The 14,151-nt window shown below is 42.4% G+C and overlaps 1 protein-coding gene across 6 annotated transcripts in view; it reads left to right on the top strand.

The window, feature by feature from the left end:
* Positions 1–14,151, top strand: part of PPIL2 (peptidylprolyl isomerase like 2) — a 181,595-nt gene that overhangs the window by 66,243 nt on the left and 101,201 nt on the right. For all 6 annotated transcript variants that reach the window (XM_075012264.1, XM_075012262.1, XM_075012263.1 and 3 more), the window contains exons 9-11: positions 2,494–2,569; positions 6,493–6,653; positions 10,634–10,709. In XM_075012264.1, coding sequence (XP_074868365.1) covers positions 2,494–2,569; positions 6,493–6,653; positions 10,634–10,709 — 313 coding nt within the window. The remainder of the gene's footprint in view (positions 1–2,493; positions 2,570–6,492; positions 6,654–10,633; positions 10,710–14,151) is intronic.

Here is a 14,151-nt window from a genome sequence, read left to right as displayed (position 1 = left end):
AACATCAGTACCAGGCAAATTAGTAGAAACAATAGTAAAGAATAAAATTGCAAGGCACGTAGAAGAGCACAAATTGTTGGGCAAAAGTCAGCAGGGTTTCTGCAGAGGGAAGTCGTGTCTAACTAATCTATTAGAATTCTTTGAAGCGGTTAATAGACATGCGGACAAGGGGCACCCAGTGGACATAATATACCTAGATTTCCAGAAAGCCTTTGACACAGTCCCACACCAAAGGCTTTTATGTAAATTAGGCGGTCATGGGATAGGAGGAAAGATCCTTTCATGGATCGGGAATTGGTTAAAAGACAGAAAACAAAGGGTTGGAATAAATGGTAAATTTTCACAATGGAGGGGGGTAACTAGTGGTGTTCCCCAGGGGTCAGTCCTGGGACCGATCCTGTTCAACTTGTTCATCAATGATCTAGAAAATGAGGTAAGCAGTGAGGTGGCAAAGTTTGCAGATGACACCAAGTTGTTCAGGACAGTCAAAAGCAAAAGGGATTGTGAAGAACTACAAAAAGATCTCAGCAAACAGAGCGATTAGGCAGCAAAATGGGAAATGAAATTTAATGTGGGTAAGTGTAAGGTAATGCATGTTGGAAAAAATAACCCAAACTACACGTACAACATGACGTGGTCAAATTTAGCTACGACAGATCAGGAAAGGGATCTTGGAGTTATAGTGGATAGTTCACCGAAGACATCCACGCAGTGTGCAGCGGCAGTTAGTAAAGCAAATAGGATGTTAGGAATTATTAAAAAAGGGATAGATAATAAGACAAAAGATATCATACTTCCCCTATATAAAACTATGGTACGCCCACATCTTGAGTACTGTGTGCAGATGTGGTCTCCTCACCTCAAAAAAGGTATATTGGCATTAGAAAAGGTTCAGAAAAGGGTGACTAAGATGATTAGGGGTTTGGAACGGGTCCCATATGGGGAGAGGCTAGAGAGACTGGGACTTTTCAGTCTGGAAAAGAGGCGATTGAGGGGCGATATGATAGAGGTATATGGAATCATGAATGGTGTGGAGAAAGTGAATATAGAAAAATTATTTACCTTTTCCCATAATACAAGAACTAGGGGACACCAAATGAAATTGAGGGGTAGTAGGTTCAAAACTAATAAAAGGAAATTTTTCCTCACACAGTGCACAGTCAACCTGTGGAACTCCTTGCCGGAAAAGGCTGTGAAGTCCAGGACTCTATTAGGGTTTAAAAAAGAGCTCGATAAATTTTTGCAGGTTAGGTCCATAAATGGCTATTAGCCAGGGGTAAAGTATGGTGCCCCAGCCTTCAGTACAAGGGCAGGAGATGGATGGCAGGAGAGAAATCACTTGATCATTGTCTTCTGTTCTCCTTCTCTGGGACACCTGGCATTGGCCACTGTCGGCAGATGGGATACTGGGCTGGATGGACCTTTGGTCTGACCCAGTATGGCCATTCTTATGTTCTTACCTGGTGTTGAATGAACCTCAGAATGCAACTGGTCTGCAGGTATTGCACCAAATACGGGACATGAAGATATGTGGGGGAGGGGTGGCTCCTCCATGGCCCGGGGAACTGAAAAGAAGGCAGCAGCCACTGGCACTCCTCAGGCCCCAGGGAAGCGGTAGCCCCCAACACTTTGCAGGGAAGCAGCAGCTGCCGGTGCTCCCCAAGCCCCAGGGAAGCAGCAGTGACGCGGCAGCCGCCCATGCTCCCCCCAGTTCCCCAAGGCTCAGGGAAGTGACTCCTGCTAGCAGCTACGCCTGCGCAGCTGCTGGCGGAAAATGTCAGCTGCGGGGAGGGCCCAAATCTGGGGCAATTCATCCCTTTTGAAAAATAAGTAGGGACACCTTTTTGGCACCGCAAATGTGGGATGGATGGTCATCCTGTCATTTGGGCATTCAATGATAGCTCCCATTTAAAATGTTAAATTTCTCATTTAAAATGAAGGAATCATTTTTATTATATTGTATTAGTTTGCAGTGTTAGCTTCCCTAGGGCCAAATTTTTAAAGCATATTTAGTTGCCGAAAGGAGCAGGTAGTTTTGAACATTTCTGTAGGCACCTGTTTAGATCTATAGATATTTATAAATAACTTCAGTAATGTGACCCGTTTATGCTGGACATCTGATTTGGCCAAAGCTCTGGAAAGCTGATTCCAATTGAGATTTAGAATCTCATATGGTGTTTGCAAGCTTTGATCAGTTTTCTGTTGTAGCCAGTCTGTTCTTGAGCAACACTGTCTGTAACTGGTTCTGTACTTACTAATAAAAACAACACTAAACTTCAATAATACAATAAATATAACCAGGATTTTTTAAATCTTTTCACATATTGCTTTTTTGATAGCTGTTTTCCATAAATAGTTTACCTGAAATTTTGCCTGTACCGTGTTTAGCTCAATCTTCTCTGGCCCCTTGTTTACCATTGGGTTAACACACAGACACTATTACCCTCCGTTGTGTTTTCATTGAGAAGATTTATACTTTATTTTTATTTTCAGGACCCAACCAATCTGGACAAATTTAATGTCTCCAACTTTTTCCATGTTAAAAACAACTTAAAAGTGACAGACCCAGGTAAGGATGAGCTGAAGTTTGTCTTATGGAACTCTAATCCTAATATGCAAATGCAGAGAACAACTTGTGGAACTTTGAGTGCTTTTTAAAAGAAAATTTTGGATGGTGGGTTTATGAAATGTTATGTAGTGGTGCCTAAAAGCCAAGCATGTAGTTCTAGACCTGGCAGAAACATAAGAGAAACAGTCCTGACCATGTTTACCATTAAATGGACCAGCAGACCCCAAAATCTGGGGCACACTCAGGGTGGAGGGGTGGCTGAGGCCCAGGCCAGCCACCATATCGGATCTGGAGGGATTACCATCCAACTCCATTCCTGGCCCATACCATAACTCAGCTCTATATATTTGCCAGGAAAAATTAGGTATGCCAAGGAAGAACCCAGCTGTGACTTACATCACTTTTTGAAAAAAGTGATCTGTTCTGTGACATCACATCACTTATCATGGGAATTATAAGCCATGGATTTCTTTTTCTTTTTCGCATTAAGTATGCAAAAATAGTGTCTTTATTTAGTATTCCATACAAGTGGTTTTAATTCATCTACAAGAGTTTAGAGAGCTCCCCATTGTTCTGAAGAGTCAGTGTTATAGGATATGAAATCAAGTCCTTTTATGTTGCATGGCCAGTAAATTCTCTCTCCTTACACCTATCCCTCAATTTACAAACTTTTAATTTATGTATTTTTGCTACAACAAAACATGTAAATTTATACCCATTTTTCAATTTACAAACATATTTTCACTACCAAGAAGAACCAATCTTCATTGAGCATCCGCTTCCTAAGTAACGAATGTGGAGGAATACGGCAGACCACAGTGTGAGGCTGACTCATTTCCCTCAGCTACCCAGCTCTTCCAGTTGCTTTGTGTACTTTTGTGTGTTCATGTCATCTTGCCTGTGAGTGATATTAATTTTCAGATATCTTTATTTGTGATCATCATGGGTCTTAGACGTGAAAAAGTTTCTTCAGGAGCTGTCACTAAGGCCAAGAACCAAGGAAAGCAATATCCAGGGCTACCAACCTTGAAGTTATTAAAAGAATTGAAGAGGGCCAGCAACCAAAGGACATACGTTTGGAAATGAACTTGGCAGCATTGACTGTGTATACGATCTTTGTGCAGAAAGAAAAGGCAGAAAAGTATGTTGGTGGAGCTAAAAGTTGCATTGAATAACAAAGGCCAGGGATGCAATAATGGGCAAACTTGAAAGACTTTTAAACTTTAGACCCTCCTCTGGAATCCCCACTCATGCATCTGACGAAGCAGGTCTTTGCCCTTGAAAACTTATGCTCCAAAATATTTAGTCTATAAGATGCCAAAGGACTTCTTGTTGTTTTTAATAAATTGGATTGACAGCCATAACGAATGCAACATGACTTTGAGCTTTCTCATCGTAAGGGAGAAAGTCCTGTCTTTGTTTGAGGACCTGAAGAAGAAAGCTGAGGAAGAGAGGCAAGTTGGGGCCACCAAAGTAAGGTTCAAAGCCAGTCACGTTTGGTTTGAGTGCTTTAAAGTGTGTTCACATTATCAAAGCCTGTGTGTTACAGGTGAAGCAACGTGTGCTGATACTCAGGCAGCTAACATTTTCCCAGCCACACTGCAGTGAATAATTGAAGGTGGTGGATATTCTCCAAAACAAATTTTTTATGTTGACAAAATGGGTTTTGTCTGGAAAAGAATACCTTCTCAAACCTTTATTTCAAGAGATAACACAAAAGCAGCAGGTTTCAAGGCCTTGAAGGATTGACTTATATTCGTTCTTGGTGGAAATGAGGAAGGAGAAGTGAAATAGAACCTCTCCTTATTTACCATTTGGAAAATCCGAGGGTGCTTAAAGGCTTAAACAAGGCATCATAATCTGTGGTCTGGGGTTCTAATTGAAAGGCATGAGTGATAGAGCAGGTTTTTGATGATTACATTCATCTCGAAATATTGTGCTGAAAATAACCTGGTTTATAAATGTCTGCTGATCCTCATAATGCTCCCGGTCACCCTATAAATGTCGAAGACTATGGTGATAACATTTGAGTGGTTTTTTTGCCTCCAGATACCACTTCCATCCTTCAGCCAATGGATCAAGGCGTCACTGTTATATTTAAAGCTTACTATCTGCAACTGGTGATGAGGTACTTGTATTTGCATCAGATTGAGAAGACAAACCAAGAATTAAGCATTTTTTGAAGAACTACAATGTGAAGATGGCTATAAAAAATATCACAATTCATGGAATAAAATTACTCAAATCATCCTGACTGGTGTTTGGAAAAAGCTATTGCCAAAATATGTTCATGATTTCTGTAGTTTTGAGGGTGAAGTGAGAGGCATTTGAGTTCTGTGGCATGACTGGAAACTCAGGCAGGATTCAATGAGGTAGACATAGATGATGATCAAGACCTGTTATTGTCACATGGTAAAGAATTAACTAATGACAAATTAATTCAGCTGGATGCAGAAAGGTGATCAGAAGAGGGGGAGGAAGAATTGGGCGAACCACAAAAAATGCTGGACACTAAAACACTCTCAGAATTCTTCAGTGGGTTGGAGGCCACTACACGAATTCTCGATGACAACAACCCAAACTTAGAACGGAGTTCAGCATGCAAACAACAAATTCGTGAAGCCTTTCAATACTATCAGGAGCTGTGCGATGGGAAAAAGAGGGCTGCAGTGCAGACTTCAATTCTATCATTTTTCAACCCTCAACCTCATCACTTCCTCCTACACCCTCATCACCGTCCACTGATCTTCAACCCTGAGCCTCAAAAGCTGAAGACAATACCCCAGTTAAGGAGGTTGTAGTCATTGAGCTGTTTCCGATGATGACACAGAAGATCCCATGGAACTTGCATCAACACTACCTTCTTCACCACTATCTAAGAACTGACTAGTGGTAATAAATGTAATTAAGAAAAAAAAAAGCAATAAAGTGACACTGTTCTTATTTCTATGACTATATAGTATTATAACCTGGGAAAATACCGGGTAATTTTTTAGGGAGTCGGGAACCAGTCAGAATTTTTTACATTGAAATTAATGGGAATTTCATTTTCGACTTATGAATTTTCACCTTACAAATGTTTTTTGTTCAATGAATTACATTCATAATTGAGGGATACATGTACTCAGTTTCTACTGTTTCCACATTGTGCCTTACTGATCACTCATTCATCATAAATAACAAGCAGTCTTTAAAGCACCTCAAAGACCCACTTCCTCAGATTTTTAAAAAAGATCAAAAATATAAAGATATAAAGGCTGTGTCTACACTTGCATTCCTAATTCGAAAAAGGAGTGCCAATAAGGGAAATCAAAATGCAAATGAGATGCATATTTGCATATCTGGTACCTCATTTGCATATTCCCTTTTCAAAAAAGCATCTTTCGAAAGAGAAAAAGCTATGTAGATGGGACTCTTTCAAAAATAAACCCTGTCTTTGAAAGAACCCTTCTTCCTATTTTGTTTCAGGAAGAAGGGTTCTTTCAAAGATGGGGATTACTTTAGAAAAAGCCCTGAAAACATGGCTTTTTTTCTTTCGAAAGGAGAATATGCAAATAAAGCACCAGATGTGTAAATCTGCACCTCATTTGCATGCCTCTTTCAAAAGACGAATGTAAGTGTAGACACAGCCAAAGTCTTTTAAGATGTGTCAGAACTGCTTGTTTGTGAAGCTACAGACTAACACGGCTTCACCTCTTAGACTATTACTCATTCATCATAATCGCTTTTGCAAGATCAAAAATTTGTGGCTGTTTCATGAAAAAGATTTCTTCTGTAAACGAGGTAGATGAGATATTACTTTATTGGACCAACTTCTGTTGGTGAGTGATACATATGGCCCTGTTGAGTTGAAGGGGAACAAAATGATTTTTGAGGTAAATAGCTTGCTTTTTAACTGAACATGATTTAATCCTGTCTTACAGATGAAGAAAAAGCAAAATTGGATCCATCTTACTATCTGAAAAATACAAATGCAGAGACCCGAGAGACGCTACTGGAGCTGTATAAAGAATTCAAAGGAGATGATATTCTAGCAGCTACAATGAAAGCCCCAGAAAAGAGAAAAGTGGATAAGCTGAATGCAGTAAGTTGATTTTAAGTGCACACTAATTCCATTTTTAAAGTGTGGTAGAAGGCATTTTTCATTATAGTATCCATAGTGCCACCTGAACAGACATGGCTGTTTACTGATGCGCAGGGAACTTGCCATATATCTGCAGCAATGAGAGTGGTGTAATTAAATTATACTGCAATTATTTAGAAATGCAGTGGGCTGTGTATGTCGGTGGTTTCATTTTGTAAAATATGTGTAAACAAACCTAAAATATTTTTGAAAGCAGGTGTGATAAGAGTTCAGAGCCCTTTAAATTTAGGATGTGAATACTGTGGTGTGAGTTAGGTGATAATGCCTTTTTCTTCCAGCTTGTAATTTTTTGCTTTGAATTAATTTATCTTTGGCAGAAGGAACACAGCTTAAGAGTAGTGCCAGTGAATCATTCCTGATTGTGGGCATACACATAAATCACCAGAAGCTTCATCAACATTTCTTCTTCTCATTTTTTTAATGAGCTGTTTGTAAAAGGTGCCTTTATCTGGTGCATATTACTGTGTGCTTGTGGTTATCAAGAAATCATCCATCGGCATATTGAATATCTGCATCAGAGGCTGCTGGGAATAGGCAGCAAATAGGTTCAATGTTATACTAAACTTTTTGGGGCATGTTATTGTGCTTGTATCACCATTGTGTCAATATCAGTAGGAGTATGACACGTGATTTCAAAACAAAATGGGCTGAATAGATTGATTAGGAGCCCAGAGATATGAGAAGCTGAAGGCTTAGATTTGGTTTTTCATGTTTGTATAATTGCCTGAATAGGAACAATTTTTAAAAAAAAATTATTTAGGGAAAAAGATAGGATGAAATGTGCATTGTCCATGTCACAGGGCCGGATCCATGAGCTGGTACAATTGGGAAAGCTCAGTTGATTGCTGTGGGAGGCAGTGTAATTTAAGGGCCAGAGCACACAGGAAACCTGGATTCTATATCCAGCACTTCCACAGATTTTCCTAGGTGATCTTGGGCAAGTTCCTTCACTTCTCTGTCTCTGTTCTCCTCTTTGTGAAATGAGGGTAATAATATTTACCTCTATAAAATGCTTTCAGATCTACAGGTGGATGTGAGAAAGATATAAATTATCTAGGTTTTAAGAGCCACAAGCGGGGTTCCATTTTTTTTTTTTTTTTTTGAAAAGAAAACTCTGAAAAAGACTGTACATAGGTATGAGGAGCCATGTGACAGTGGCCACTCAAGTGTCGCTCTGAGTGTTCCCAAAGCCCCTCCATCTGTTTAGTAATTGTAATTTCACTTACTCAGTACATTTTACAGAAGTTGTTCCTGCAGTGCTCCCTTTATATCTCCAGCTGTGGATATAAAGTTCTATAATAAAACCCTACCCTGATAACCTGTTAAAAGAAATTGGTGTGGAAGCAATAAGCCCCTTATGCTCAGTGTCTGAACAGCTGTAAGCTGAAGTTCATCAGAGCAAATGTTAGAGTTGACAGATGGAGAAATACAACTGCCTAGTGCCTCTTTTTTTTATAACAAGTGGAGCGGAAAGTTTGCTTTAAATAGGAAACAGAAGACGTTTGAGTGCTTGTAGTTAGTAAGTGGTAATATTTTAAGGAAGAAAATACAGAATTTATTCTTTTTATTGTGGCTAATATTACACAAATTAAAAATGCAATAAAATTTCATAGTGACTTTTCAACAGTATCAGACACATCTAAAACTGCAGCAGTGATGCATCTGCAAAAGAGGAATCAGGAAAGCGTGTGTGTGTGTTTTCCTATGGTATTATTAAATCCTGCTATACCTTTTAGGAGGTAGAGAATGTAGATGGTACCGTATAATAGAGAAACATTCCAGATCTTGTCATCTAGTTTAGCAACTGTTAGTTAAGAAAAAGGGGAAAAAATATTTTTTTCTATAGTTGAAAGTGGCAGATAGGGAAGAGGATATATACTTTTTTAGCAAAATCAGAGTTGTTAAACTCTTTAACAAAACTACACTTCTAGTTTTGCAACTAGCTTTTGGTGTTTAAAAATATATTTAATGTGGTGTGACACTGCTGATCTTAAAATGCTCAATCTATGCTTTTTATGACAGTGCCTCCTTTTGGTATGAAGGATGAAATCTTGTCCTTTGCTGATTATGTTGGCAGTACAGCAGAACCAGTGAATTGTGATCATAATGGTTATTTGTGTGATTTAGACTGTGTTTGTCGTGTGCTTCCCAAGGCTTGTAACCACTTATTAAAATATTTTTAGTTCCTCCCGCCTTTTCCCCCACCTCTTCTGGCTGTTAGTTGAAGAAGTCCACATGTGGCATGTGTTTCATACAAATGCTTTCATTTTCAGAGAGGACAGAAAGGCTCAGGGAACCGGTTATGAGATAATAACTCCTTTCACTTCTGGCAGTGACTGAAATTTGTAACCATATGATTACTATTTTGTGATTTATATGAAATTTGTTGATGAGGGTCAGTGCAATTTTGAGTGACCATGTGTCCACATCACCAAATCTTGTCTTCATGTTGCCAGTTTCAGCAGAGAGGATTATATGAGCCATGGGGGCTAATCTTTCCCTCACTTTTCATTTGCTTTTTACCAAACAAAGTCTTGACAAAAAATATTAATGTACATCACCTTGCTTTTAGAGATTCAATTTACAAATGTATTTTTCAGTAGCTATTGAAGACTGAAATAATCATGCCTGAAACTTCATTTTAAATATAGGTGTTTTGCCTGATTTGAAAATATATAGCTTACTGTGTTGGTGAATATTTCAGCAATTCATCCAGTGTCTGTGGTGAATACTTTGACCTGTTAACATATTTTGGAAACGCCATCCTTTCTCTTCAGTGGAATAAGGGTAGGGATTGTTAAACAAAGTAGCCAATATGTGTATTGTCCAACAGGACTGTTTTTTTTCAAGGTATTTAGATCCCAGCTTCATATTGTTACAAGGACTTTGGGAATGTGGCATTTACTTTAGGAAGCATCACTCTGCCAACATAACCCTTTCCCCTCCCCCAAGTCAAATGTATCTACAGGTTGGACCTTTAAAAACTGGGATTCTCTGGTTCAGCAGCATCTGTGGTCCAACAGGACCACAGATGTTACTGGTCCAGAGTGCCCCAAGCTGGAGACGGTGGTAGAGCTGCGGCCATGGCCAGAGCCAGCAGGAATGGAGCTGCAGCCAGGGCTGGAGCCCACAGCAGGGGGGCTGCAGCTGGAACCCACGGCACGAGCGTTGCAGCCAGAGCTGGGGGGGCTATGGCTAGAGCCCATGGCTGCTGGGCTTGGACCAGAGCTCACAGCCACCAGCAACAAGGCCATAGCCACAGCTGGAGCCCATGGCAGTGGGGCTGGGCCCAGTAGCAGGAGGCTGCAGCCCGCAGCCTGGCAGTGTTTGGGGGCTCCAGCCAGGGCTGGAATCGAAGCAGCAGAAGAATGGAGGGGCCTCGTGGCAGGGAACCTCCCTGGTCTGGCAAATCCCCTCATTCAAGACTGGTCAGATCCTGAGGGTGCCAGACCAGGAAGGCCCAACCTGTTACTACTATTCACCATGGCATATCTGAGTACCTGGTGGAAATGAGAAACTGAACTGAAAGCTAATTCATTCTACTAGGGCACATGGAAGTGCTGGTATTAAATGCATCTTATGGGTAAAATATTGGTTTCATTGAAGATGATAAAAAGAAAAATCATCCCTTTTATCCATGAGGCCAGGATTTTACCCTATATGTAGATCTCCTTTTAACACTTAAAAGAACTGGAATTGCTTTGACGATAGCTGACTGACTGCTTTCATTATTCTGTAAATCTATAATTACTACTACTACTACCACAGTTATATAGGTCGCTTATTTCATTGTGTCCATGTACATGAAAATTAATAAGATGGATTTGAGGGAAGAATACAGGAGAGGAGGTTATGTTTGTGCATCTTTTTCCTCTAGTTTTTTATAATCTTAAATCCTGAGATTTTAATCTTTCCTACAGGCTCACTATTCTACAGGAAAAGTAAGTGCTTCCTTCACATCCACTGCCATGGCCCCAGAAACAACACATGAAGCAGGTACTGTACTTACCTATCATTTACAAAGCGTATTTTAATCAGATATACTGATATAAATTGTGCTGCCCTGTATGTATGTGCTTGAGAGAACTGCAAGAATGCATTGTTGTTAATCAATATATGATGATTTGAAATTATATTGTCAATGCAGCTGTTGCCCTGGTTTCTTTTTCAAATCCTTGCTCATGTGAGTTCCAGTCTAGATGTGTACACTCCCATGTGTGCAGTTGTTGGAGATTTTTGCCTTAGCAATATCTGTAAGTTGGCTCTGGCACCCTCTGAAGTGCTGTACTCATGTACTGGTATATTAAGTGCCACTGACTCTTCACCCTCAGTTCCTTATGATGAAGTACCTCGTCTTGCATTGCAAGAGTGTTTAGTGATGCTTAAAAGCTATTGTTACCTGCTTTGTGATTAGTTCTGTGGTACTTAGTTAGCTGACAGTCCATTAAACTGAAAGTGGACAAGGCTGTAGTCCTGACCAGTCTCCTGTATGGCTGTGAAACCTGGACCTTGTACAGAAAACATAAAACTGCTGGAGCACTTCCACACACGCAGCCTGAGGTCAATACTGGACATTCGATGGCAGGACAGAGTTACGAACCTGGAAGTTCTGGACAGATCAGGAACCACAAGCATCGAAGCCATGATTCTGAAAGCCCAGCTTTGCTGGACAGGGCAAGCCATATGAATGGAGGAGTCAAGAATCCCTAAGCAGCAACTCAACGGTGAACTCTCCCAGGGCAAAAGGAATCACGGTAGGCCTCGCAAGAGGTATAAAGACTGTGTGAAGGCCAACATTGCTCATGCTGGTTTAAAACCAGATCAGCTCGAGCAGTATGCAAACGACCGAACAGGCTGGCGTGCTCTCGTACGACACGCGTATGACAACTTTGTAGAGCAGCGATGCATACTCCTCATTGATGTTCGTGAGAGGAAGAAAGCAACAGCAGCAGCCGCACCAACAGAGCCAGGACAATTCCCTTACCCCTACTGTGAATGCCCATGCCGTTCAAAGCTTGGACTCCTCAGCCACATGCGAGTCCACAACCAATGAGCCTGCGCAAGCTCAAGGCGTCGTCATTGGACACAACGGACTACCTACTACTACTAAGTTAGCCATTAGTTTAAGTATTAGTGTTAGTTTAGTAATTAGCATCCCAGCTGTGACTTTGCCCCAGAACAGGTCATGCCCTGATCCCCAGGCTTCAAACCAAGTGACAAGCCAATGCCTGTGACAGCTGTTTGAAGTGCTTTGAGGTGTCCCAAATAAAGGACAGGTGCAGGATCTGTAAGAACTTTCACTTACAACCCAGAAAGAGTGAGACGTCTGCTTGAGGGCCTTTCTTCTGGAGGCTGCGCTTAGGTCTGCATCAGAGCCTTCCCATTCAGACTCGACTCCTAGCACATGGGGAACCCACAGCCAGCACTGGGCTCTGCCCAGCACATCCCCTGTCACCAGTGTCTAAGCAGCAGCAGCAGGACTCCCTGTCACCAGAGGTGAAAAGGGCTTTGAGGATAGGACCTGTGTGAGGGCACATGTCTATCCCTGAGCTTCACAGAAGTACCACTGTGATTGGACTCCCTAGGCCAGTGTAGTGGGGTCAACTCACCACCATGATACCTTCTGCTAGTCACCTTAGGAATTAGCTCTGTAAAAGGAGCATAGCACCTCCTCGTCAGTGTCTCACCCATCACTACTTGGCTCTCCTTGTTTCTACACTCTGGCTCTGGATCCTTTGTCGCTTGCTTTGTCTGCAGTGTCTGCTTCAGGACAATGCCCTCCGGCAGTGCCCACCACTTAGTTTGCCTCCATTTTGGGGGTATAAGCACTCATCCGTCTCTACATCTGCACTTTACTGTGTAGCCAATTGCAGCCTCAAGTCTAGCTCCTTGCCTGAGGAGCAAACTGTAGTCTGTAAAGGCCACGCTCTTTGGTGGCTAGATGTGGTGCAGAGGAGAACCCAAGCCCACAAAGTACTCTGGGTTCCAATCCAGGGACCCACTAGTGCAGGGGTCTGCAAACAAATAATAAGAGCTATATTTTCAAATTCAGTTACAAAATCCATACTTCGAGAGCCACACGCATGCGAATACAAAACAGTACTTAATAAATAATGTCAAACCATCCTTTTTGCAACCCATATTTTAAGAACAGCCACACACAATAATTTGTGCCAGTTAGAACGTTTGTTACTTTCACCCCCTAATTGGAGAGCAAATGAAGACAAGGAAAATGCTGTGCCCAGGCATAGGCTCTTAAGGAAGAAGGAGCAATGTTCACATCAACCCTCCATGCCCCATTCCCAGGCTGTACCCCCTTGGCCCACAAACCCGCCCCACATCTCCAGACTGTACCGCCATCCCACAAACCTGCCCTCCAATCCCAGGGTTAAACCCTCTCAGCCCTAAACCCACAGCCCCATCCCCAGGATTAACCTGCCTCAGCCAAGGAGCTCCTTCAGCTGCAGGCACCGCCTCTGTGTCCGCCACCTCCATCTCAGCTGAGCTGTGCGGTTCCAGCAGGGGCAAACTCAGCTGCCCCTCTCATCAGCTCTCCTGCAGGCTTAGCCCTTCCCCCACCTGCAGCACAGGCGGCTCCCGGCCCTGCTGTGCTGAAATAGTGGAACTAAACGTAGTAGATTTAGCAGCCAGCTCCCTCCCACCACCCTGCCAGCCATTAAACCAAAACGATTTAGTTCCATTATTTCAGCAGCGGCAGGGCAGTGAGCTGCAAGAGGAGTCGGCGGCGGCTGCAGCTGACTTCAAAGAGCTGCAGGTTGCTGACCCCTGGCCTAGATGATCTCCCAGCTGTCAATCCCCACTCATACAAGGTCAGTCCCTATTGTGGCGCTGGTATTCATCTCCCTGGTACAGCTCTTTGGCCAGGCACCAATCCTGGCCCTCCGGTCACCAGTCACTAGTGAGGGTCATTTGGCAGACTGAGGTCTGACCTGGTCACCAGAGGGGCAATGGTCCAAGCTGGATCAGGAGTTCAGCCGCTTGCCAGGAAAGGGAGAATCACCCATAAGACTGGCAAAGCATTCTTGGTGGTGTGGCAATAGGGACAGTGGGTTACTCAAAGGCTGTGCTGGAATCTTTGGGGCTGACGATGCTGGTCTCGTACTTCCAGCATTCCTCCCTGGGTGCCTCAGTCAGACCACTGCCAGCGCTGGAGTTGGAGCACCGTGAGAAATCTGAAATGGGTGCGACACATCCAGCTCCAGTGCTAAAGGAGCCATCCACATAAAAAGGGAAGGGGAATCTGTTCCTCCCCCTGTGGTGCAGTCATTGTCTGTCGGTGAAGTGGTGATATGTCCATCCGTCCGTCCATCCATCCAATTCACAGCTCTGCCCTTGGGACGCTCATCGGTCTGAAGAGTGTTCACAAACTGCATAGTGCCGGTAGCCACTTATCTGCATCGTCAAGGTGTTCAAATTT

Source organism: Carettochelys insculpta, chromosome 18 (genome assembly GCF_033958435.1).
Source record: "Carettochelys insculpta isolate YL-2023 chromosome 18, ASM3395843v1, whole genome shotgun sequence".
Classification (NCBI taxonomy): Eukaryota; Metazoa; Chordata; order Testudines; family Carettochelyidae; genus Carettochelys; species Carettochelys insculpta.
The sequence above is the reverse complement of the archived record's forward strand: the minus strand, read 5'-3'. Positions and strand labels throughout refer to the sequence as shown.